The 25,313-nt window shown below is 47.7% G+C and overlaps 1 protein-coding gene and 3 non-coding genes across 5 annotated transcripts; 3 read left to right on the top strand and 1 right to left on the bottom strand.

The window, feature by feature from the left end:
* The first annotated feature begins 251 nt into the window (after positions 1-251).
* Positions 252-370, top strand: LOC126997436 (5S ribosomal RNA). Its single transcript, XR_007752112.1, has one exon. It is a non-coding gene; the product is annotated as a 5S ribosomal RNA (ribosomal RNA).
* Positions 371-1,963: 1,593 nt separating this feature from the next.
* On the top strand, positions 1,964-2,082 carry LOC126997424 (5S ribosomal RNA). Its single transcript, XR_007752101.1, has one exon. It is a non-coding gene; the product is annotated as a 5S ribosomal RNA (ribosomal RNA).
* A 540-nt stretch (positions 2,083-2,622) lies between these two features.
* On the top strand, positions 2,623-2,741 carry LOC126997299 (5S ribosomal RNA). Its single transcript, XR_007751998.1, has one exon. It is a non-coding gene; the product is annotated as a 5S ribosomal RNA (ribosomal RNA).
* A 15,185-nt stretch (positions 2,742-17,926) lies between these two features.
* Positions 17,927-19,606, bottom strand: LOC126995951 (cilia- and flagella-associated protein 251-like). 2 transcript variants are annotated; one of them, XR_007750846.1, is made up of 2 exons: positions 18,344-19,606; positions 17,927-18,295 (listed from the first exon to the last, which is right to left on the bottom strand). XR_007750846.1 is itself a non-coding variant. In XM_050855875.1 (2 exons), the coding sequence occupies exon 1, from the start codon at positions 19,595-19,597 to the stop codon at positions 18,587-18,589; it is 1,011 nt and encodes a 336-aa protein (XP_050711832.1). In that variant the 5' UTR covers positions 19,598-19,606; the 3' UTR covers positions 17,928-18,441; positions 18,540-18,586. The 2 variants fall into 2 exon arrangements, 1 of the variants encoding a protein (XP_050711832.1); XM_050855875.1 differs by having other exon boundaries at positions 17,928-18,441; positions 18,540-19,606.
* Between the last annotated feature and the right edge of the window lie 5,707 nt (positions 19,607-25,313).

Genomic DNA, 25,313 nt, shown 5'->3' with positions numbered 1-25,313 from the left:
CCTTCACTGCTGTTCACCCGTTCGAAGCGCTTGGATGTGTCTATCTGTGTTACCTGACTCAAACATCAGGACCAACTTAACAAACCTTCACTACTTTACCCGGTCCAACCGCTGGCATGTGTTTACCTGTGTTACCTGGCTCAAACATGAGGACCAACTTAACAAACGTTCCGTACTTCACCCGGTCCAATCGCTGGCATATGTTTACCTGTGTTACCAGCCTCAAAGATCAAAGCCAATTCCCCTTTCTCGTCAACGGCCACACCACGTTGAAAACACCGCTTCTCGTCTGATCAGCGAAGTTAAGCGACGTTGGGTCTGGATAGTACTTGGATTGTTGACCGCCTGGGAACACCAGATGCTGTTGGCAACCCTCTTTTTATTTAATTACCTTTAACTTTTCACTTTGCGCTCCTGGTAGCTCTTTTCTTTTCATATAGCTTTCGGCCTTTCGTTATGTATTTTTAATGTGTATATTATGACATACATGTGATTGTTTGAATGTATGTTGTATCGCCATGGCTCAGCGGCGCCAGGACGTTATACACAGACGCTATGTTGTGCTTAGCAGGTGCTCCTTGCCGTAGGAACGGTGTTGATTCAGCAAGCATGTTGCCGCTGGACGCTCCTGTCCCGGGAGACGCCGGGCAGAATATAGCAGGCGGCGCGCGAGAGCAGAGGACTGCTCGGGGGTGTGCGTTACTCTTGTGCGTGACTCCTCCACACTATAGTTAAGACTGTGAATATAGTTACAAAGCCACAACTGTTTTAATTACATGAGAGAGAGAGAGTAAATTAAGTGAACTCAAAGTGAACTTATAACGGCTACCGCTCGGCCAACACATAACACACATCACTTAACTAAAAGGCTATTGTGTTGTCTCACGACTTCTATCAACTGGAGAAAGCAGGCAACGGTACACCGGACCTGACGTGAGATAACAGTTCGCGCCTTAATCAAAAACACACACAAAAAAAACAGCTAACAAAAAGGCTAACATACTTTTTTTCTTTTTCATTAAATTTTTAGCCTTTCGTTTTGCACGACTCTTCTTTTCATTTAGCTTTTAGCCTTTCTTTTGCATTCCTCTTTTCTTTTCATCTAGGTCTTAGCCTTTCGCTTTGCATCCCTATTTCGTTTTATTTAGCTTTTGGACTTTCGTTTTGCACCATTTCTTTTCCTTAAACATTTCGTTTTCCGTCCCTTTTTTTCTTTCCATTTTCATTTAGCTCAGCCTTTCGTTTTGAAAATTTTGACGCTGGTTACGTAACTTTATTTATTTATTATTTTTTTTCTTCCAATGACCGTTTGGCACAGCATACAAGGAGAAACAATTAACAACAGGCACAAGCAATCGATCAGGTTTCCTTAGTCCTTAGAGGCCGTGGTCCCATGGCCTAATTACCCCCTAAATCACTGAATAAGTTTTTTTTTTTTTTTTTTTTGTGTGTGTGTAGTTCAGTCTTGTGCCATGAAAAGTGTATCATAATAACTCTTCCTGGTAAATTCATGACGTACATTTCCTTAAGGTTGAACGAAACTAACAAACCTTCATAACTTCACCGGGGTCCCAGCGCTAGCATGTGTTTACCTGTGTTACCTGGCTCTAACATCAGGATATACTTAACAAACCTTCACTACTTCACCCGGTCCAAGCGCTGGCATGTGTTTACCTGTGTTACCTGGCTCAAATATCAGGACCAACTTAACAAACCTTCACTACTTCACCCGGTCCACGCGCTGGCATGTTTTTACCTGTGTTACCTGGCTCAAACATCAGGACCAACTTAACAAACCTTCACTACTTCACCCGGTCCAAGCGCTGGCATGTGTTTACCTGTGTCACCTGGCTCAAACATCAGGACCAACTTAACAAACCTTCACTACTTCACCCGGTCCAAGCTCTGGCATGTGTTTACCTGTGTTATCTGCCTCAAAAATCAAAGCCAATTCCCCTTTCTTAGCAACGGCCACACCACGTTGAAAACACCGCTTCTCGTCCGATCAGCGGCGTTAAGCGACGTTGGGTCTGGTTAGTACTTGGATGGGTGACCGCCTGGGAATACCAGATGCTGTTGGCATCCCTCTTTTTATTTAATATTTCTTAACTTTTCACTTTGCGCTCTTGGTGACTCTTTTCTTTTGATATATCTTTCGGCCTTCCGTTATGTTTTCAATTTTTTTCTCTTTCGTTTTGCACCCCTCTTCTTTTCTTTTCCTTTAGCTTTTAGCCTTTCTTTTGCATTCCTCTTTTCTTTTCATCTAGGTCTTAGCCTTTCGCTTTGCATCCCTGTTTTCTTTTTATTTAGCTTTTGGACTTTCGTTTTGCACCATTTCTTTTCATTAAGCATTTCGTTTTCCGTCCCTTTTTTTTCTTTTCTTTTAGCTCAGCCTTTCGTTTAGAAAATTTTGACGCTGGTTACGTAACTTTATTTATTTATTCATTCATTTATTTATGTTTACTTCACCGGGGTCCCAGCGCTGGCATGTGTTTACCTGTGTCACCTGGCTCAAACATAAGGAGCAACTTAACAAACCTGTACTACTTCACCCGGTCCAAGCGCTGGCATGTGTTTACCTGTGTTACCTGCCTCAAAGATCAAAGCCAGTTCACCTTTCTTGTCAACGGCCACACCACGTTGAAAACACCGCTTCTCGTCCGATCAGCGAAGTTAAGCGACGTTGGGTCTGGATAGTACTTGGATGGGTGACCGCCTGGGAACACCAGATGCTGTTTGCATCCATCTTTTTATTTAGTTTCTTTTAACTTTTCACTTTGCGCTCCTGGTGACTCTTATTTTCATATAGCTTTTGGCGTTTCGTTATGTATTTTTTTTCTTTTCCATTTAATATTTAGCCTTTCGTTTTGCACCCCTCTTTTCTTTTCATCTAGCTTTTAGCCTTTCTTTTGCATTCCTCTTTTCTTTTCATCTAGGTCTTAGCCTTTCGCTTTGCATCCCTCTTTTCGTTTATTTAGCTTTTGGACTGTCGTTTTGCACCATTTCTTTTTTATTAAGCAATTCGTTTTCCGTGCCTTTTTTTTTCATTTAGCTCAGCCTTTCGTTTTGAAATTTGTGACGCTGGTTACGTAACTTTATTTATTTATTTTTACTTCACCGGAGTCCCAGCGCTGGCATGTGTTTACCTCTTACCTGGCTCAAAGATCAGGATCAACTTAACAAACCTTCACTACTTCACCCGGTCCAAGCGCTGGCATGTGTTTACCTGTGTTACCTGCCTCAAACATCAGGAGCAACTTAACAAACCTTCACTTCTTCACCCGGTCCAAGCGCTGGCATGTGTTTACCTGTGTTACCTGGCTCAAACATCAGGACCAACTTAACAAACCTTCACTACTTCACCCGGTCCAACCGCTGGCATGTGTTTACCTGTGTTACCTGGCTCAAACATCAGGACCAACTTAACAAACCTTCACTACTTCACCCGGTCCAAGCGCTGGCGTTTACCTGTGTCACCTGGCTCAAACATCAGGACCAACTTAACAAACCTTCACTACTTCACCCGGTCCAAGCGCTGGCATGTGTTTACCAGTGTCACCTGGCTCAAAAAATCAGGACCAACTTAACAAACGTTCACTAATTCATGCGATCCAAGCGCTGGCACGTTTTTACCTGTGTTACCTGCCTCAAAGATCAAAGCCAATTCTCCTTTATCGTCAACCGCCTGGGAACACCAGATGCTGTTGGCATCCCTCTTTTTATTTAATTTCTTTAAACTTTCACTTTGCGCTCTTGGTGACTCTTATTTTCATATAGCTCTCGGCGTTTCGTTATGTATTTTTTTTTCTTTTCCATTTAATTTTTAGCCTTTCGTTTTGCACCTCTCTTCTTTTCTTTTCCTTTAGCTTTTAGCCTTTCTTTTGCATTCCTCTTTTCTTTTCATCTAGGTCTTAGCCTTTCGCTTTGCATCCCTCTTTTCGTTTTATTTAGCTTTTGGACTTTCGTTTTGCACCATTTCTTTTCAGTAAACATTTCGTTTTCCGTCCCTTTTTTTCTTTTCATTTAGCTCAGCCCTTCATTTTGAAATTTGTGACGTTCGTTACGTAACTTTATATATTTATTCATTTTTTTTTCTTCCAATGACCTTTTGGCACAGTATACAAGGAGAAACAATTAACAACAGGCACAAGCAATCGATCAGCTTTCCTTTTGTCCTTAGAGGCCGTGGTCCCATGGCCTAATTACCCCCTAAATCACTGAATAAGTTTGTGTGTGTGTGTGTGTGTGTGTGTGTGTGTGTGTGTGTGTGTGTGTGTGTGTGTGTGTGTGTGTAGTTCAGTTTTGTGCCATGAAAAGTGTGTCATAATAACTCTTCCTGGTAAATTCATGACGTACATTTCCTGGAGGTTGAAGGAAACTAATAAATCTTCATTACTTCATCGGGGTCCCAGCGCTGGCATGTGTTTACCTGTGTTACCTGGCTCAAACATCAGGACCAACTTAACAAACCTTCACTACTACATCCGGTCGAAGCGCTGGCATGTGTTTACCAGTCTTACCTGGCTCAAACATCAGGACCAACTTCACAAACCTTCATTACTTCACCCGGTCCAAGCGCTGGCATGTGTTTACCTGTGTTACTTGGCTCAAACATCAGGACCAACTTAACAAACGAGAAATGCCGACCGAAACACCTTCTTTGTCAATTACGGAAGGACAAATGACGTAAAGACAACCCGTTCTGAGGAACTGCTTGAGAAATACCGCCGCATGATCAAGCAGTATAAATGTAAAACGGATGCCAGTAACATCATAATCTCAGGAATCCTCCCGAGGGTCGGTGCCGAATCTAGCTTTTACAGTAAGGCCTTCAGCACAAACAACAGACTTCAGTCCCTTTGCTCACAAGAAAACGTCCAGTTCGCTAACTTGTGGAACAATTTTTACTACGATTCAGACTTGCTCCTTCCTGATGGCATCCACTTAAACCCTGTTGGAGCAGCCCGTTTCGGGAGGCTGCTCTGTGACCAAGTGGCTCTTCGAAAGCCAAAAAACGCGGAGGCGAGAACACCAGAAGCTCCACCGTAATGGAGTATTCAACCCGCAAAACCCCCGACTCGAATCACATTAAAGATTAAAGACTTAACAAATTTGAAGACTTAGAAGTCCTCGCAGCTACAAATCATTATCACATCATCGGAGTCACAGAATCTTGGATAGACACTTCAAATAGAGATTTCATTGCTTCTTCCGTCGCTGCTTCTTCTTCTTCCGTCGCTGCTGCTTCTTCTTCCGTCGCTGTTTCTTCTTCTTCCGTCGCTGCTTCTTCTTCTTCCGTCGCTGCTTCTTCTTCTCTCGTCGCTGTTTCTTCTTCTTCCGTCGCTGCTTCTTCTTCTTCCGTCGCTGCTTCTTCTTCTTTCGTCGCTGTTTCTTCTTCTTCCGTCGCTGTTTCTTCTTCTTCCGTCGCTGCTTCTTTTTCTTCCGTCGCTGTTTCTTCTTTTTCCATCGCTGTTTCTTCTTCTTTCGTCGCTGTTTCTTCTTCTTCCGTCGCTGTTTCTTCTTCTTCCGTCGCTGCTTCTTCTTCTTCCGTCGCTGCTTCTTCTTTTTCCGTCGCTGTTTCTTCTTCTTCCGTCGCTGTTTCTTCTTCCGTCGCTGCTTCTTCTTCTTTCGTCGCTGCTTCTTCTTCTTCCGTCGCTGCTTCTTCTTCTTCCGTCGCTGCTTCTTCTTCTTCCGTCGCTGCCTCTTCTTCTTCCGTCGCTGCTTCTTCTTCTTTCGTCGCTGCTTCTTCTTCTTCCGTCGCTGCTTCTTCTTCTTCCGTCGCTGCTTCTTCTTCTTTCGTCGCTGCTTCTTCTTCTTCCGTCGCTGCTTCTTCTTCCGTCGCTGCTTCTTCTTCTTCCGTCGCTGCCTCTTCTTCTTCCGTCGCTGCTTCTTCTTCTTCTTCCGTCGCTGTTTCTTCTTCTTTCGTCGCTGCTTCTTCTTCTTCCCTCGCTGCTTCTTCTTCTTCCGTCGATGCTTCTTCTTCTTCTTCCGTCGCTGCTTCTTCTTCTTCCGTCGCTGCTTCTTCTTCTTCCGTCGCTGCTTCTTCTTCTTCCGTCGCTGCTTCTTCTTCTTCCGTCGCTGCTTCTTCTTCTTCTTCCGTCGCTGTTTCTTCTTCTTCCGTCGCTGCTTCTTCTTCTTCCTTCGCTGCTTCTTCTTCTTCCGTCGATGCTTCTTCTTCTTCTTCCGTCGCTGTTTCTTCTTCTTCCGTCGCTGCTTCTTCTTCTTCCGTCGCTGCTTCTTCTTCTTCAGTCGCTGTTTCTTCTTTTTCCGTCGCTGCTTCTTCTTCTTCCGTCGCTGCTTCTTCTTCTTCTTCCGTCGCTGTTTTTTCTTCTTCCGTCGCTGCTTCTTCTTCTTCCGTCGATGCTTCTTCTTCTTCCGTCGCTGCTTCTTCTTCTCTCGTCGCTGCTTCTTCTTCTTTCGTCGCTGCTTCTTCTTCTCTCGTCGCTGCTTCTTCTTCTTCCGTCGATGCTGCTTCTTCTTCCGTCGCTGCTTCTTCTTCTCTCGTCGCTGCTTCTTCTTCTTCCGTCGCTGCTTCTTCTTCTCTCGTCGCTGCTTCTTCTTCTTCCGTCGCTGCTTCTTCTTCTTCCGTCGCTGCTTCTTCTTCTTCCGTCGCTGTTTCTTCTTCTTCCGTCGCTGCTTCTTCTTCTTCCGTCGCTGCTTCTTCTTCTTCCGTCGCTGCTTCTTCTTCTTCTTCCGTCGCTGTTTCTTCTTCTTCCGTCGCTGCTTCTTCTTCTTCCGTCGCTGCTTCTTCTTCTTCTTCCGTCGCTGCTTCTTCTTCTTCCGTCGCTGCTTCTTCTTCTTCCGTCGCTACTTCTTCTTCTTCCGTCGCTGCTTCTTCTTCTTTCGTCGCTGCTTCTTCTTCTTTCGTCGCTGCTTCTTCTTCTTCCGTCGCTGTTTCTTCTTCTTCCGTCGCTGTTTCTTCTTCTTCCGTCGCTGCTTCTTCTTCTTCCGTCGTTGCTTCTTCTTCTTCCGTCGCTTCTTCTTCTTCTTCCGTCGCTACTTCTTCTTCTTCCGTCGCTGCTTCTTCTTCTTCCGTCGCTGCTTCTTTTTCCGTCGCTGCTTCTTCTTCTTCCGTCGTTGCTTCTTCTTCTTCCGTCGCTACTTCTTCTTCTTCCGTCGCTTCTTCTTCTTCCGTCGCTGCTTCTTCTTCTTCCGTCGCTGCTTCTTCTTCTTCCGTCGCTGCTTCTTCTTCTTCCGTCGCTGTTTCTTCTTCTTCCGTCGCTGCTTCTTCTTCTTCCGTCGCTGCTTCTTCTTCTTCCGTCGCTACTTCTTCTTCTTCCGTCGCTGTTTCTTCTTCTTCCTTCGCTGCTTCTTCTTCTTCCGTCGCTGCTTCTTCTTCTTCTTCTTCCGTCGCTGTTTCTTCTTCTTCCGTCACTGCTTCTTCTTCTTCCGTCGCTGCTTCTTCTTCCGTCGCTGCTTCTTTTTCTTCCGTCGCTGCTTCTTCTTCCGTCGCTGCTTCTTCTTCTTCCGTCGCTGTTTCTTCTTCTTCCGTCGCTGTTTCTTCTTCTTCCGTCGCTGTTTCTTCTTCTTCCGTCGCTGCTTCTTCTTCTTCCGTCGCTGCTTCTTCTTCTTCCGTCGCTGTTTCTTCTTCTTCCGTCGCTGCTTCTTCTTCTTCCGTCGCTGCTTCTTCTTCTTCCGTCGCTGCTTCTTCTTCTTCTTCCGTCGCTGTTTCTTCTTCTTCCGTCGCTGCTTCTTCTTCTTCCGTCGCTGCTTCTTCTTCTTAGTTCGTCGCTTCTTCTTCTTCTTCCGTCGCTGTTTCTTCTTCTTCCGTCGCTGCTTCTTCTTCCGTCGCTGCTTCTTCTTCTTCCGTCGCTGCTTCTTCTTCCGTCGCTGTTTCTTCTTCTTCCGTCGCTGCTTCTTCTTCTTCTTCCGTCGCTGTCTCTTCTTCTTCCGTCGCTGCTTCTTCTTCCTTCGCTGCTTCTTCTTCTTCCGTCGCTGCTTCTTCTTCTTCTTCCGTCGCTGTTTTTTCTTCTTCCGTCGCTGCTTCTTCTTCTTCCGTCGCTGCTTCTTCTTCTTCTTCCGTCGCTGCTTCTTCTTCTTCCGTCGCTGCTTCTTCTTCTTCCGTCGCTGTTTCTTCTTCTTCCGTCGCTGCTTCTTCTTCTTCCGTCGCTGCTTCTTCTTCTTCTTCCGTCGTTGCTTCTTCTTCTTCCGTCGCTTCTTCTTCTTCTTCCGTCGCTACTTCTTCTTCTTCTTTTTCCGTCGCTGATTCTTCTTCTTCCGTCGCTGCTTCTTCTTCTTCCGTCGCTGCTTCTTCTTCTTCCTACGCAGCTTCTTCTTCTTCCGTCGCTGCTTCTTCTTCTTCCGTCGCTGCTTCTTCTTCTTCCGTCGCTGCTTCTTCTTCTTCCGTCGTTGCTTCTTCTTCTTCCGTCGCTACTTCTTCTTCTTCCGTCGCTGCTTCTTCTTCTTCCGTCGCTGCTTCTTCTTCTTCCGTCGCTGCTTCTTCTTCTTCCGTCGCTTCTTCTTCTTCTTCCGTCGCTGTTTCTTCTTCTTCCGTCGCTGCTTCTTCTTCCGTCGCTGCTTCTTCTTCTTCCGTCGCTGCTTCTTCTTCTTCCGTCGCTGTTTCTTCTTCTTCCTTCGCTGCTTCTTCTTCTTCCGTCGCTGCTTCTTCTTCTTCTTCTTCCGTCGCTGTTTCTTCTTCTTCCGTCACTGCTTCTTCTTCTTCCGTCGCTGCTTCTTCTTCTTCTTCCGTCGCTGCTTCTTCTTCTTCCGTCGCTTCTTCTTCTTCTTCCGTCGCTGCTTCTTCCGTCGCTGCTTCTTCTTCTTCCGTCGCTGCTTCTTCTTCTTCCGTCGCTGTTTCTTCTTCTTCCGTCGCTGCTTCTTCTTCTTCCGTCGCTGCTTCTTCTTCTTCCGTCGCTGTTTCTTCTTCTTCCGTCGCTGCTTCTTCTTCTTCCGTCGGTGCTTCTTCTTCCGTCGCTGCTTCTTCTTCTTCTTCCGTCGCTGTTTCTTCTTCTTCCGTCGCTGCTTCTTCTTCTTCCTCTGCTGCTTCTTCTTCTTCCGTCGCTGCTTCTTCTTCTTCCGTCGCTGTTTCTTCTTCTTCCGTCGCTGCTTCTTCTTCTTCTTCCGTCGCTGTTTCTTCTTCTTCCGTCGCTGCTTCTTCTTCTTCCGTCGCTGCTTCTTCTTCTTCCGTCGCTGTTTCTTCTTCTTCCGTCACTGTTTCTTCTTCTTCCGTCGCTGTTTCTTCTTCTTCCGTCGCTGCTTCTTCTTCTTCTTCCGTCGCTGTTTCTTCTTGTTCCGTCGCTGCTTCTTCTTCCGTCGCTGCTTCTTCTTCTTCCGTCGCTGTTTCTTCTTCTTCCGTCGCTGTTTCTTCTTCTTCCGTCGCTGTTTCTTCTTCTTCCGTCGCTGCTTCTTCTTCTTCCGTCGCTGCTTCTTCTTCTTCCGTCGCTGCTTCTTCTTCTTCTTCCGTCGCTGTTTCTTCTTCTTCCGTCGCTGCTTCTTCTTCTTCCGTCGCTGCTTCTTCTTCTTCCGTCGCTGCTTCTTCTTGTTCCGTCGCTGTTTCTTCTTCTTCCGTCGCTGCTTCTTCTTAAGCCGCTGATTTTTCTTTCGTTGTTTCTTCTTCCGTCGCTGTTTCTTCTTCTATACTGCTTTTTTTCTTCTTCTGTCGTTGCATCTTCTTCAGTCGCTGCTGTTTCTTGAGCCGTTTTTTCCTCCTCCTTCACCGTTCTTTCTTTTTCTTCCGCTGTTGCTGCTTTTCCTTCATACTTCCGCCGCTGCTTATTCTTCCGCTCCTGGTTCTTCTTCTTCCACAGCTAAGTCCTCTTCTTCCTCTCCATATTTTTTTTCTACTGATACTTTTCATCCTTCTGCTAATGCCTCTTCTTCTGCCCTGCTCCTCCTTCTTCCGTTGCTTGATTTGCTTCTGCCGTCGCTTCTTTTTCTTCCACCGCTATGATTTCCACTCATTTCTCCGCTCTTTCTTCTTCAGCCAATTATGATTCTTATTCACCCGCCGTTGCTCCAACATCTTCTGTTACTGTTTCTTTAATTTCATTCTACGTGCACAATTAAGCCAGGGTCAGCATCACACCCGGACATTTATGCCATGGTCAGCATCCCACCCGGACATTTAAGCCAGGGTCAGCATCCCACCCTAACATTTAAACCAGGGTCAGCAACCCACCCTGACATTTAAGCCAGGGTCAGCATCCCACCCTAACATTTAAGCCAGGGTCAGCATTCCACCCTAACATTTAAGCCAGGGTCATCATCCCACCCTAGCATTTAAGCCGGAGTCAGCATGCCACCCTAATATTTAAGCCAGGGTCAGCATCCAACCCTAACATTTAAGCCAGGGTCAGCATCCAACCCTAACATTTAAGCCAGGGTCAGCATCCCACCCTAATATTTAAGCCAGGGTCAGCATCCAACCCTAACATTTAAGCCAGGGTCAGCATCCCACCCTAACATTTAAGCCAGGGTCAGCATCCCACCCTGAGATTTAAGCCAGGGTCAGCATCCCACCCTAACATTTAAGCCAGGGTCAGCATCCCACCCTAACATTTAAGCCAGGGTCAGCATCCCACCCTAACATTTAAGCCAGGGTCAGCATCCCTACCTAACATTTAAGCCAGGGTCAGCATCCCACCCTAACATTTAAGCCAGGGTCAGCATCCCACCCTAACATTTAAGCCAGGGTCAGCATCCCACCCTAACATTTAAGCCAGGGTCAGCATCCCACCCTAACATTTAAGCCAGGGTCAGCATCCCACCCTAACATTTAAGCCAGGGTCAGCATCCAACCCTAACATTTAAGCCAGGGTCAGCATCCCACCCTAACATTTAAGTCAGGGTCAGCATCCCACCCTAACATTTAAGCCAGGGTCAGCATCCCACCCTAACATTTAAGCCAGGGTCAGCATCCCACCCTAACATTTAAGCCAGGGTCAGCATCCCACCCTAACATTTAAGCCAGGGTCAGCATCCCACCCTAACATTTAAGCCAGGGTCAGCATCCCACCCTAACATTTAAGCCAGGGTCAGCATCCCACCCTAACATTTAAGCCAGGGTCAGCATCCCACCCTAACATTTAAGCCAGGGTCAGCATCCCACCCTAACATTTAAGCCAGGGTCAGCATCCCACCCTAACATTTAAGTCAGGGTCAGCATCCCACCCTAACATTTAAGCCAGGGTCAGCATCCCACCCTAACATTTAAGCCAGGGTCAGCATCACACCTAAACATTTAAGTCAGGGTCAGCATCCCACCCTAACATTTATGCCAGGGTCAGCATCCCACCCAAACATTTATGCCAGGGTCAGCATCCCACCCTAACATTTAAGCCAGGGTCTGCATCCCACCCTAACATTCGCTTGTTCGTTCGTTCGTTCGTGCTGTCGGTCGATCCCTCGCTCGTTTGTTCGGTTGTTTGTTTGTCGTTCGTTCGGTCGTTCATTTGTTGGTTCGGCCGGTCATTCGTTCGTTCGTTCGGTCGCTCGTTCGTTCGTTCGTTCGGTTGGTGGTTCTTTCGTTTGGTCGCTCGTTCGTTCGATCGGTCTGTCTTTTGGTCGTTCGCTTGTTCGTTCGTTCGTTCGTGTGGTCGGTCGGTCGCTCGTTCGTTTGTTCGTTCGGTCGTTCGTTCGTTCGGTCGTTCGTTCATTAGATCGTTAGCTGGCTTGCTCGCTCGTTCGCCCGCTCTCTCTCTCTCTCTCTCTCTCTCTCTCTCTCTCTCTCTCTCTCTCTCTCTCTCTCTCTCTCTCTCTCTCTCTCTCTCTCTCTCTCTCTCTCTCTCTCTCTCTCTCTCTCTCTCTCTCTTAACAGAAAGAAACGAAAGATAATAAGAATGTTTCCGTCCGGCTCCTCAATCCTCCCTTCCCTCACACACACACACACACACACACACACACACACACACACACACACACACACACACACACACGAATAACAGAAAGAAAAACAAAAGAAAACAAGCTTCTTCGTTTTCCTCTCTCCTCCTCATTCTCTTCCTTTTCCTCTTTCTCTTCCTCTTCTTCCTCCTCCTCCTCCGTCTCTTCCTCTCCCTCTTCCCTCCACTCTTCCTCTTTCACAGCTATTCCCTCTTCCACTCCTACACAGCCTTCACTCTCTTCCCGTTCCTCCTCCTCCTCCTCCTCCTCCCTCTCCTTCTCCGCCTTCCCCTCCTCTCCCTGTTCTATCTTCTCCTTCCTCTTCCTTAACCTTCCCTTCCTCTCCCTGTCCCTGCTCCTCCCTCTTTTCCTCCACTTTCCCTTTCTCTTCCTCTTCCTCTTCCTGCGTATTCTTTTCCTTTTTTTTATATAGTTTTATTTAATTTTATTTTTTTCAGTTTTCTGTTTTTGTATTTTTTTGTTTTACTTTTTTTTCTATTTTTTTGTTTTGTTTTGGTGTTTATTTTTTGTTTTGTTTTAGTATTTTTTTTGTTTTACTTTTTTCTATTTTATGTTTTGTTTTTTGGTGTTGTTGATTTTTTTTTCATTTTTTTGTTTTAGTGTTTTTTCTGTTTTACTTTTTTCTAGTTTTTTTGGTTTTGTTTTGGGATTTTTTTTAGATTTTTTGTTTTCGAATTTATTTGGAATTTTTTTTTAGGACAAAACGAAAAGTAAAGAAAAGCCTCGTAACTCCGCCCCACACCGCACTCCCGCCAGCATCCCACCCTAACATCTAAGCAAGGGTCAGCATCCCACCCTAACATTTAAGCCAGGGTCAGCATCCCACCCTGACATTTAAGCCAGGGTCAGCATCCCACCCTAACATTTAAGCCAGGGTCAGCATCCCACCCTGACATTCAAGCCAGGGTCAGCATCCCACCCTAACATTTAAGCCAGGGTCAGCATCCCACCCTGACATTCAAGCCAGGGTCAGCATCCCACCCTAACCTTTAAGCCAGGGTCAGCATCACACCCTAACATTTAAGCCAGGGTCAGCATCCCACCCTAACATTTAAGCCAGGGTCAGCATCCCACCCTAACATCTAAGCAAGGGTCAGCATCCCACCCTAACATTTAAGCCAGGGTCAGCATCCCACCCTGACATTTAAGCCAGGGTCAGCATCCCACCCTAACATCTAAGCAAGGGTCAGCATCCCACCCTAACATTTAAGCCAGGGTCAGCATCCCACCCTAACATTTAAGCCAGGGTCAGCATCACACCCTAACATTTAAGCCAGGGTCAGCATCCCACCCTAACATTTAAGCCAGGGTCAGCATCCCACTCTGACATTTAAGCCAGGGTCACCATCTCACACACACAAACACACACACACACACACACACACACACACACACACACACACACACACACACACACACACACACACACGCTTCCTTTATTTTCCCTTCCTCTTCCTGTTCCTTCTCCTCCCGCTCCTCCTCTATCTTCCCTTCCTCTCCCTGTTCCTTTTAATTCCTCTCTTCCTCTACGTTCTCTTCCTCTTCCTCTTCCTCCTCTTTCTCATCCCTCTAATCTTCCTTCATTCGATGCGGTCGGTCGGTCAGTCGGTTGGTTGGTCAGTCGGTCGTTTGGTCATTCGTTCGGTCGTTCGTTTGGTCGTTGTGTCGGTTGTTTGATTGGTCCTTCGTTTGGTTGGTCGGTCGGTCGGTCGGTCGTTCTGTCGGTCGGTCATTGGATCATTCGGTCGGGTGTTCGATCATTCGGTCGTTTGGTTGATGGCTCGTTTCCTCGGCCGTTCGTTCGCTCGTCCAGTCGTTCGTTCGTTCGTTCGGTCGGTCGCTCGCTCGTTCATTCGTTCGGTTGGTGGTTCTTTCATTTGGTCGCTCGTTCATTCGTTCGCTCGGTCAGTCGGTCTTTCGGTCGTTCGCTTGTTCGTTCTTTCCTTCGTTTGGTCGGTCGACGCTCGTTTGTTCGTTCGGTCGGTCGGTCGGTCTGTCGCCCGCTCGTTCGTTTGTTCGTTCGGTCGTTCGCTTGTTCGTTCGTTCGTTTGTTTCGTCGCTCGCTCGTTCGTTTGTTAGTTCGTTCGTTTGTTCGTTCGTGCGTTCGTTCGTTCGTTCGGCCGGTCGGTCGGTCGGTCGGTCGTTCTCTCTTTGTTCATTCTCTCGTCTCTCTCTCTCTCTCTCTCTCTCTCTCTCTCTCTCTCTCTCTCTCTCTCTCTCTCTCTCTCTCTCTCTCTCTCTCTCTCTCTCTCTCTCTCTCTCTCTCTCTCTCTCTCTCTCTCTCTCTCTCTCTCTCTCTCTCTCTCTCTCTCTCTCTCTCTCATAACAGAAAGAAACGAAAGATAATAAGAATGTTTCCGTCCGGCTCCTCAATCCTCCCTTCCCTCACACACACACACACACACACACACACACACACACACACACACACACACACACACACACACACACACGAATAACAGAAAGAAAAACAAAAGAAAACAAGCTTCTTCGTTTTCCTCTCTCCTCCTCATTCTCTTCCTGTCCTCTTTCTCTTCCTCTTCTTCCTCCTCCTCCTCCTCTTCCTCTCCCTCTTCCCTCCACTCTTCCCCTTTCACAGCTATTCCCTCTTCCACTCCTACACAGCCTTCACTCTCTTCCCGTTCCTCCTCCTCCTCCTCCTCCTCCTCCTCCTCCTCCTCCTCCTCCTCTCCTTCCCTTCCTCTCCCTGGTCTATCTTCTTCCTCTTCCTTCACCTTCCCTTCCTCTCCCTGTCCCTGCTCCTCCCTCTTTTCCTCCACGTTCCCTTTCCCTTCCTCTTCCTCTTCCTGCGCATTCTTTTCCTTTTTTTATATAGTTTTATTTTATTTTTGTTACTTTTCATTTTTTTTGTTTTGTTTTACTTTTTTCTATTTTTTGTTTTTTTTGTTTTGGTGTTTATTTTTTTGTATTTTTTTTGTTTTACTCTTTTCTATTTTTTGTTTTGTTTTTTGGTGTTGTTGATTTTTTTTCATTTTTTTGTTTTAGTGTTTTTTCTGTTTTACTTTTTTGTTTTTTTTGGTTTTGTTTTGGTGTTAATTTGATTTTTTTTAGATTTTTTGTTTTCGGATTTATTTTGATTTTTTTTTTTTGAACAAAACGAAAAGTAAAGAAAAGCCTCGTAACTCCGCCCCACGCCGCACTCCCGCCAGCATCCCACCCTAACATCTAAGCAAGGGTCAGCATCCCACCCTAACATTTAAGCCAGGGTCAGCCTCCCACCCTGACATTTAAGCCAGGGTCAGCATCCCACCCTGACATTTAAGCCAGGGTCAGCATCCCACCCTGACATTTAAGCCAGGGTCAGCATCCCACCCTGACATTTAAGCCAGGGTCAGCATCCCACCCTGACATTTAAGCCAGGGTCAGCATCCCACCCTGACATCTAAGCCAGGGTCAGCATCCCACCCTGACATTTAAGCCAGGGTCAGCATCCCACCCTGACATCTAAGCCAGGGTCAGCATCCCACCCTAACATTTAAGCCAGGGTCAGCATCCCACCCTGACATTTAAGCCAGGGTCAGCATCCCACCCTGACATTTAAGCCAGGGTCAGCATCCCACCCTAACATTTAAGCCAGGGTCAGCATCCCACCCTAACATTTAAGCAAGGGTCAGCATCCCACCCTAACATTTAAGCCAGGGTCAGCATCCCACCCTGACATTTAAGCCAGGGTCAGCATCCCACCCTGACATTTAAGCCAGGATCAGCATCCCACCCTGACATTTAAGCCAGGGTCAGCATCCCACCCTGACATTTAAGCCAGGGTCAGCATCCCACCCTGACATTTAAGCCAGGGTCAGCATCCCACCCTAACCTTTAAGCCAGGGTCAGCATCACACCCTAACATCTAAGGCAGGGTCAGCATCCCACCCTAACATTTAAGTCAGGGTCAGCATCCCACTCTGACATTTAAGCCAGTGTCAGCATCCCACTCTGACATTTAAGCCAGAGTCAGCATCCCACCCTGACATTTAAGCCAGGGTCAGCATCCCACTCTGACATTTAAGCCAGGGTCAGCATCCCACCCTGACATTTAAGCCAGGGCCAGAATCCCACCCTGACATTTAAGCCAGGGTCAGCATCCCACCCTAACCTTTAAGCCAGGGTCAGCATCCCACCCTAACATTTAAGCCAGGGTCAGCATCCCACCCTAACCTTTAAGCCAGGGTCAGCATCCCACCCTAACATTTAAGCCAGGGTCAGCATCCCACCCTGACATTTAAGCCAGGGTCAGCATCCCACCCTAACATTTAAGCCAGGGTCAGCATCCCACCCTGACATTTAAGCCAGGTTCAGCATCACACCCTAACATTTAAGCCAGGGTCAGCATCCCACCCTGACATTTAAGCCAGGGTCAGCATCCCACCCTAACATTTAAGCCAGGGTCAGCATCCCACCCTGACATTTAAGCCAGGGTCAGCATCACACACACACACACACACACACACACACACACACACACACACACACACACACACACACTTCCTCTATCTTCCCTTCCTCTCCCTGTTCCTTCTCCCTCTCTTCCTCTATCTTCCCTTCCTCTCCCTGTTCCTTTTAATTCCTCTCTTCCTTTACGTTCTCTTCCCCTTCTTCCTCTTTCTCATCCCTCTAATCTTCCTTCGTTCGTGCGGTCGGTCGGTCAGTCGGTTGGTTTGTCAGTCGGTCGTTTGGTCATTCGTTCGGTCGTTTGGTCGTTCGTTCGTTTGGTCGTTGTGTCGGTTGTTTGATTGGTCCTTCGTTTGGTCGGTCGGTCGGTCGGTCGGTCGTTCGGTCGATCGGTCATTGGATACTTCGGTCGGTTGTTCGATCATTCGGTCGTTCGGTCGTTCGCTCGTTTCGTCGGTCGTTCGTTCGCTCGTCCAGTCGTTCGTTCGTTCGTTCGGTCGGTCTCTCGTTCGTTCGTTCGTTCGGTCGGTCGGTCTTTCGGTCGTTCGCTTGTTCGTTCTTTCGTTCGTGTGGTCGGTCGGTACGCTCGTTTGTTCGTTCGGTCGGTCGGTCGGTCGCTCGCTCGTTCGTTTGTTCGTTCGTTCGTTCGGTCGGTCGGTCGTTCGCTTGTTCGTTCGTTCGATCGTTCGGCCGTTTATTTGGTCGCTCGCTTGTTCGGCCGTTTGTTTGGTCGCTCGCTTGTTCGTTTGTTCGTTCGTTCGTTTGTTCGTTCGTTCGTTCGTGCGTTCGTTCGATCGTTCGGCCGGTCGTTCGTTCGTTCGTTCGTTCGTTCATTAGATCGTTGGCTGGTTTGCTCGCTCGCTCGCCCGCCCGAACGCCCGATCTCTCTCTCTCTCTCTCTCTCTCTCTCTCTCTCTCTCTCTCTCTCTCTCTCTCTCTCTCTCTCTCTCTCTCTCTCTTAACAGAAAGAAACGAAAGATAATAAGAATGTTTCCGTCCGGCTCCTCAATCCTCCCTTCCCTCACACACACACACACACACACACACACACACACACACACACACACGCGCGCGCGCACACGAATAACAGAAAGAAAAACAAAAGAAAACAAGCTTCTTCGTTTTCCTCTCTCCTCCTCATTCTCTTCCTTTTCCTCTTTCTCTTCCTCTTCTTCCTCCTCCTCTTCCTTCTCTTCCTCTCCCTCTTCCCTCCACTCTTCCTCTTTCACAGCTATTCCCTCTTCCACTCCTACACAGCCTTCACTCTCTTCCCGTTCCTCCTCCTCATCCTCCTCCCTCTCCTTCTCCGCCTTCCCTTCCTCTCCCTGTTGTATCTTCTCCTTCCTCTTCCTTCACCTTCCCTTCCTCTCCCTGTCCCTGCTCCTCCCTCTTTTCCTCCACGTTCCCTTTCCCTTCCTCTTCCTCTTCCTGCGCATTCTTTTCCTTTTTTTTATATAGTTATATTTTATTTTTGTTATTTTTCAGTTTTTTGTTTATGTATTTTTTTTGTTTTACTTTTTTCTATTTTTTGTTTTGTTTTGGTGTTGATTTTTTTCATTTTTTTGCTTTAGTATTTTTTTTTTTTTTACTTTTTTCTAGTTTTTTTTGGTTTTGTTTTGGTGTTGATTTTTTTCATTTTTTTGTTTTAGTATTTTTTTGTTTTACTTTTTTCTAGTTTTTTTTGGTTTTGTTTTGGTGTTGTTGATTTTTTTTTTAGATTTTTTTGTTTTCGGATTTTTGTGGATTATTTTTTTTTTTAGGACAAAACGAAAAGTAAAGAAAAGCCTCGTAACTCCGCCCCGCGCCGCGCCCCCGCCTGCCCCGCTGACGTACCGCTGCTGCTGCCGGTGCTAGTGTTGCGTCTGTCGCTGGAAAACAAACACTCACCTCCCGGGCCTCAAATCGCCCGGGCCCAGACGACGACGGTGCCCCCACCTCCTCCCTCTCTCCTTCACCTTCCCTTGCTCTCTTCCTTTTCTTCCCTCTCTTCCTCCTCCTTCCTCTTCTTTGCCTCTTCCTCCTTACCCTTCATCCCTCCCTTCACCTTCCTCTCCTCTGCCTCTTCCTCCTTACCCTTCATCCCTCCCTTCACCTTCCTCTCCTCTCCCTGTTCCTCCTTATCCCTTCATCCCTCCCTTCACCTTCCTCTCCTCTGCCTCTTCCTCCTTATCCCTTCATCCCTCCCTTCACCTTCCTCTCCTCTGCCTCTTCCTCCTTACCCCCTCATCCCTCCCTTCACCTTCCTCTCCTCTGCCTCTTCCTCCTTATCCCTTCATCACTCCCTTCACCTTCCCTTCCTCTCCCTCTTCCTTCTCGTCCCTCTCTTTCTCCTCCTTCATTCCTCTCTCTGTTCCTCCTTACCCTTCATCACTCCCTTCACCTTCCCTTCCCCCTGTTCCTTCTCCACCCTCTCTTCCTCCACCCTCCCTTCTTCACCCTGTTCCTCCTCCTTCCTTTCTTCCACCCCCTCCTCACCCTTTCCTTCCAAGCACTCCCTCCCTCCCTTCTCTCCATGTTCGTCCTTGGCCTCTGCTCCCCACTCCTCCTCCTGCACACTCCGCTCCGTGTACTCGAGGCCCTCGGCCCGCCAGCCTCGCTTGGCCGCCAGGGCTTCCAACTCCTGCCGCCACGCCGCCTCGCTGTTGTTGAGGGCGGCGAGGCGGTTGCGCCACTGCTGCACCATGCCGCCTTTCCTGGACTGGTAGAGGCGGTACAGGAACTCCCGGTCCTTGACGGGTTTGGGGACGTCCTTCAGGTTGAACCTGATCTTGCGAGGCCGCCGAGAAAGCTCCTCCTCCGCCTTGGCCTGTAGCCGCCGGGCCCTGCGTCCCTTACGCTTCTTCGTCTTGCCATCGCCGTTGAGCTGCTGCAGTCGTTCCCGCCGCTCGACACGTCGCTCGCTGATACGGTCCCGCCGCTCCTGCAGGCGCCTTTGCCGCTCCTGGGCAGTCATACCGCTGAGGCACTCCTCACAGTTGCTGAAGTAGACGAGGTGTTCAGCACACCTGAGCCGGGCCACCGGCTCCTCCCAGCCCAGCGGATAGGGCGGCTCCCTCTCTGTGCCCGTCAGCTGCACGTCAGCTTCTTCTTCTTTTTTCTCTTCCCCTCCTTCCTCCCTCCTTTCCGTGTCTGTCTCAGCTAATACCTCTTCCACTTCTACGCAGCCTCCACTCTCCTTCTGCTCCCCCTCTTCCTCCTCCCTCCCTTCCTCCACCTTGCTCTTCTCTCCTTGTTCCTCCTTGGCCCTTGCCGCCACGTCCGTGTAGGTGAGGGCCACCGTCGTGGTGGCGGCCCTTGAGTCGGTGTCGCAGAAAGTCTGCACCGCCAGCTGCAGCTGCTGGAGCATTGCCGTGGCCGCCGCGTCCTGCGGTTCTTGTCAGGGTGGGCGGCGAGGGCGAGGCTCCGGCACTGCCTCCTTATCGCCCTCTCCGTGGCACCGCGCGCCAGCCCCAGGAGGCCGTGGTAGTGTCTGGTGGTGGCCATCGAGGCGCCGTGCGTCACGGTGTGGTGCCCGAGAGTGGTGTGCTGTGCGTGCATGTGTTGGTGCTGGCCTTCCAGCGTGCTGCAGCACAGCCTCTTGGGCGATGAGTTCCCCCCGTGCTTGATGCTCGGGAATTTCTGTTTCTTGGATTGGGGTGGGCGTGGGTGGGGGATCAGGCACGGGATTTTGATTTCTTGAGATGGAGTCACCCTTTTCCTTTCTCTTACCCCACATAGGGTCGAGATTTACCACATCACCTCGGTTTGAGATATGCCGTTTTAGGGAGCTCGGAGTTGACATTGCATGGGGCGAAATCTAGAGCTAGTTGCACCTTTTGTAGGGAAGATCGCTACGGGAGCTGAGTGGCTGGGTGGAGGGAGGGTGATGTTAGCTACGGGATCTGATTGGCTGGATGGAAGGAGGGTAATGTTAACTACGGGAGCTGATTGGCTGGATGGAAGGAGGGTAATGTTAGCTACGGGAGCTGATTGGCTGGATGGAAGGAAGGTAATGTTAGCTACGGGATCTGATTGGCTGGATGGAAGGAGGGTAATGTTAGCTACGGGATCTGATTGGCTGGATGGAAGGAGGGTAATGTTAGCTACGGGATCTGATTGGCTGGATGGAAGGAGGGTGATGTTAGCTACGGGAACTGATTGGCTGGATGGAAGGAGGGTAATGCTAGCTACGGGAGCTGATTGGCTGGATGGAAGGAGGGTGATGTTAGCTACGGGAGCTGATTGACTGGATGGAAGGAGGGTAATGTTAGCTACGGGAGCTGATTGGCTGGATGGAAGGAAGGTAATGTTAGCTACGGGATCTGATTGGCTGGATGGAAGGAGGGTAATGTTAGCTACGGGATCTGATTGGCTGGATGGAAGGAGGGTGATGTTAGCTACGGGAGCTGGTTGGCTGGATGGAAGGAGGGTAATGTTAGCTACGGGATCTGATTGGCTGGATGGAAGGAGGGTAATGTTAGCTACGGGAGCTGATTGGCTGGATGAAGGGAAAGAGATGTTAGCTACGGGATCTGATTGGCTGGGTAGAATCTTGGCCTCGGTTCGCCTGTTTGAAAAGCCTCTCGTTGAAGTTGCCGGGGTATTCACGGACTGTTTTGTGACCCTAGTGATGGCTGTACACGCCTTCAGCGTCATGAATGGTAAAGTCACCCGTGACAACTTGGCCAGGCTTCTCCGCGGCCTTGGGAAACAGTCGTAATGGCAGCCCGATACGTTTAACATAATGGCGCTTTGGGGTAAAAAGTGAGCATTTTCTCCATTCCGTAATTGTTTACTCCCACCATCTTAAGTATTGTGCGAAATATATGAATAATAACACTGGTATTTGTCCCGAGGTTACGGCCGTGACGTCACCGGCGGAAGAGATAATGGAAAGGGAAGGAAAAAAAGTGGAGCTGGAAGTGGAAGGAGAGAAGAAGTGGAGGGAGGAAACTGAAAGGGAAGGTGATAAAGGGAAGTGTAAATGCGAGGAGGAAGAGAAAGAAAGGGAGGGAAAAAGGGAGCTGTTAGTGGAAGAAGAGAAAGATAGAGAAAATTTTGTGAAAGTTAATAAAAAATGTGTGATTGGAGGGAGAGAAAAAAAAGTGTCGGGAAGAGAGAGAAAGTGAACGTTAAGTGATGGATAATAAGAGAGGGGGACAAGGGGACTGAGAAGGATAAGAAAGAACGGCAATAATGGAGAGAGATACAAGCTGAAAATGGAGGAAAAGGAAAAGGGAGGAAGAAACTAGGAAAAGGAGACACTGGGGAAGGGGGGGGGTTGGGTTGAGGAAATAAAGGAGAAAAAAGGAAGTAAGAAAGAAAGGGAGTAGGGAAGTGTGAGGCGAGTATAGAAGGAAGGAAGGAAGGAAATAAGAGTGAAAGGGAGTGAGGAAGGAAGTAAGGGAGAGAGAGAATAATTAAGTAATGAATAAAAAAAAATAGGATTGAAAAAGGAGAGTAGCAAGAAGTGATGAAGGAGGAGCAGGGCAGGAGGGATGGAGGAAAGGGGAACACAAAGAACACTAAAGGAAGAACAAACAACAGCAGACCTGCTGGTCCTTACGAGGCTGTTTGTGACAAGCTACACTAACTATCTAATCAAAGGTGGAAGATGAAGGACAGCAAAGGCGAAGGCTCCTCCTCACCCCCCCATCCCTCCAGCCGAAGCTGGCAGGAAAAGGAAAAAGAACCATGCAGCATGGAAAAACTGCATGGAAATTATGTAGGAAAGAGGAAAGAACTACCATTACTGCTACCACTAACCGGGCGATAAAAGCGGACAAGGACACCAGTATTCGAAAGAACTTAACGTTATTACGACAAAGAGTAATATCTTCGTTGCTGGTTGGATTCAAAACACTTGTCTAATCTATTCTTGAAGGCCGTAACTGTTGTACTATCAACGACATCACAGGGTAGAGAGTTCCAAACATTAACAACTCGATTGAAGAAGAAGTGTTTAGCTTCGTGCGACGAGAGTCTTTTACCACTTATTTTCAAATTGTGATTTCTTCTTGTTTTATTTGATCGATCAATTGTAAAGTAATCTTCCGCATTAATATCACTGAATCCTTTAAACATTTTAAACACTCCTATTAGATCGCCTAGCATTCTTCGTTTTGATAGACTGAATAAATTTACTTCTTTAAGCCTTTGTTCATATGATAAATTTCTCAACCTAGGAATCATCTTTGTTACTCTTCGTTGAACCCGTTCCAACTTTTCTATGTCTTTTCTGTAGTAGGGAGACCAAAACTGAACATAGTACTCTAGACGGGGTCGATCCAACGAATTATACAGTTTTAATATTACTTTTTCCGATTTATTATTAAAGACTCGTCCGATGAAGCCAACCAATTTGGTTGCAGTTTTGACTACCTCTGAACAATGCCGAAAGGGTTTTAAATCGCTTGATATAGTGATTCCAAGATCCTTTTCTTTACTTACTGGAGAAAGTTGTTGGCCATTCATTACGTATCGAACGCGATTGTTATTTTTTCCGATGTGCAACACTTTACATTTGTCAACGTTAAATTTCATTTGACATTGATTGGCAACGGAACGGAGGAAAAGGAGGAGAGAAAACATCAGACAGGAAGGAAGGGAAGGCAAGGGAGGTGGGAGGACGGGAAGAGGGAGAAGGGAGGAAAAAACGAGAGAGAGAGAGAGAGAGAGAGAGAGAGAGAGAGAGAGAGAGAGAGAGAGAGAGAGAGAGAGAGAGAGAGAGAGAGAGAGAGAGAGTTGAAGAGAGATAGTTTCTTTATCTATCCATCCGTTTCCTCCTCCTCCTCTTCCTACTTTTCCTCCTTCTCCTCCTCCTGCCCAAACTGTAAACTCGCTTAAATTTCTAACAATGCCTTCGAACCTCCGTAAGTGTGACGTCTGTCCCGGACGATTTGCAGCTCAGTACTTCCAGCTGAGTAGAACTTGCCGCCTCTGCATTCAGAGATTACAACTTCAGAAAGCTGTGACTGAATGGAAAGTCAAACATAATGATCTTGAAATGAAATAATGTGGCAGTGACTCCACCATCGATGGTGGAGAGGCCCTCCACCGAGACTGTGCCCTCTCCAGACGAATCTCCTGCTTCACGGGAGGACGTGTTACCTGCCTCACAGGTTGACTCCCAGCCTGCCTCACAGGCTAACCCCCAGCCTGCCTCACAGGCTAACCCCCAGCCTGCCTCACAGGCTAACCCCCAGCCTGCCTCACAGGACAACCGACATCCTGCCTCACAGGACAACTGCCAGCCTGCCTCACTGGCTGACCCCCAGCCTGCTTCACAGGCTGACCCCCAGCCTGCTTCACAGGCTAACCCCCAGCCTGCTTCACAGGTTAACTCCCAGCCTGCCTCACAGGACACCTTCCAGCCTGCCCCACTTAACGCTTCTCTTCCTGCATCACAGGTTCCAACCTGTAAGGAATGGAGCCAAACCGAAGCAGGCAACCAAGGATTTACTGACCCCCACTACTTTCAATAGGTTCCAGGTGCTGGCAGACACCATGAAGAATGAGTTTGAGACTCGCCTAGTTGGGGACTCCATGGTGCGTGTCCAGCTAGTTGAGTTCTGTGGTCGTTCATCAAACGGCCGCAGAAAACGTTACTGCTATCCAGGTGCTAGGCTGGACGACATCACCGCAGCGTGCGATGATGTCACGAGAAATGCCGACCGAAACACCCTCTTTGTCATTCACGCGGGGACAAATGACGTAAAGACAACCCGTTCTGAGGAACTGCTTGAGAAATACCGCCGCATGATCAAGCAGTATAAAGGTTAAACGGATGCCAGTAACATCATAATCTCAGGAATCCTCCCGAGGGTCGGTGCCGAATCTAGCTTTTATAGTAAGGCCTTCAGCACAAACAACAGACTTCAGTCACTTCCTCACAAGACAACGTCCAGCTCGCTAACTTGTGGAACAGTTTTTACTACGATTCAGACTTGTTCCTTGCTGATGGCATCCACTTAAACTGTTGGAGCAGCCCGTTTCGGGAGGCTGCTCTGTGACCAAGTGGCTCTTCGAAAGCCAAAAAACGCGGAGGGGAGAACACCAGCAGCTCCACCGTAAGGGAGTACTCAACCCGCGAAACCCCCGATTCGAATCACATTAAAGCTTGCTATATAAACGCTCGTAGCCTACGTAACAAATTTGAAGACTTAGAAGTCCTCGCAGCTACAAATCATGATCACATCATCGGAGTCACAGAATCTTGGATAGACACTTCAAATAAAGATTTCATTGCGGAATATATATTACCTGGTTATACCATCTTTAGTCATGAAAGAGAGAGCAGACGGGGTGGAGGCGTTATCTTTATATCCACAACTCTCCATCCAGTATCCGTGAAAACAGATATTATAACCAATGTAGACACGGTCTTCATTGAAATTAAAAATAAATCTCGTAAAATAGTAATTGGACTTATCTACAGACCGCCAGGGCAGACTCTTGATACTGACCACGCATTAGGTGAATTATTACTAGAAACAAGTAGCAGTTGCGAGGTAGTAATTGTTGGGGACTTTAACTTGCCAGTGAAAAGATGGGGTGAACCGTTGAACTGTCATACAGAGCTCGACCTGTACACAAATTTACTAGAAAGTGATTTACATCAACACGTTCAAGAACCGACTCGGGAAAATAATATACTTGACCTTATCTTTTCAACGACAGCTGATCTAGTTAACGAAGTGGTCCAATTTTTAGTTCTAGCGATCACTAAACAATCACATTCAGCATCAATATGAAAGAAAGTAAAGTAACTCCTAGTAAAGAAAAGGTGCCTGATTATCAGAGAGCGAATTTCGTAAGACTACGATCAATTCTAAATAATTCTGACTGGACTGAAATCTCGGCGGAAACAGATATTGATAAATCTTTGGGGGCCTTCACCACAATATTGAACAATGCTATAAGCATATGAGTACCCTATCGAAACAGACGTTCAGCTTTTAAGAAGAAACCCAAATGGTGGAATAACGAAATTCAAAATAGCCTATCTCTTAAAAAACGCGTATACAGTAGGTACATATCATCTCAGAGCGAGGCTGACAAACTAGAGTTGGACAGAATTCGCC

The sequence above is a fragment of the Eriocheir sinensis genome, chromosome 1 (genome assembly GCF_024679095.1).
Source record: "Eriocheir sinensis breed Jianghai 21 chromosome 1, ASM2467909v1, whole genome shotgun sequence".
In the NCBI taxonomy this organism is placed as follows: Eukaryota; Metazoa; Arthropoda; class Malacostraca; order Decapoda; family Varunidae; genus Eriocheir; species Eriocheir sinensis.
Note: the sequence above shows the minus strand (reverse complement) of the source record. Positions and strands in the feature narration are given on the sequence as shown.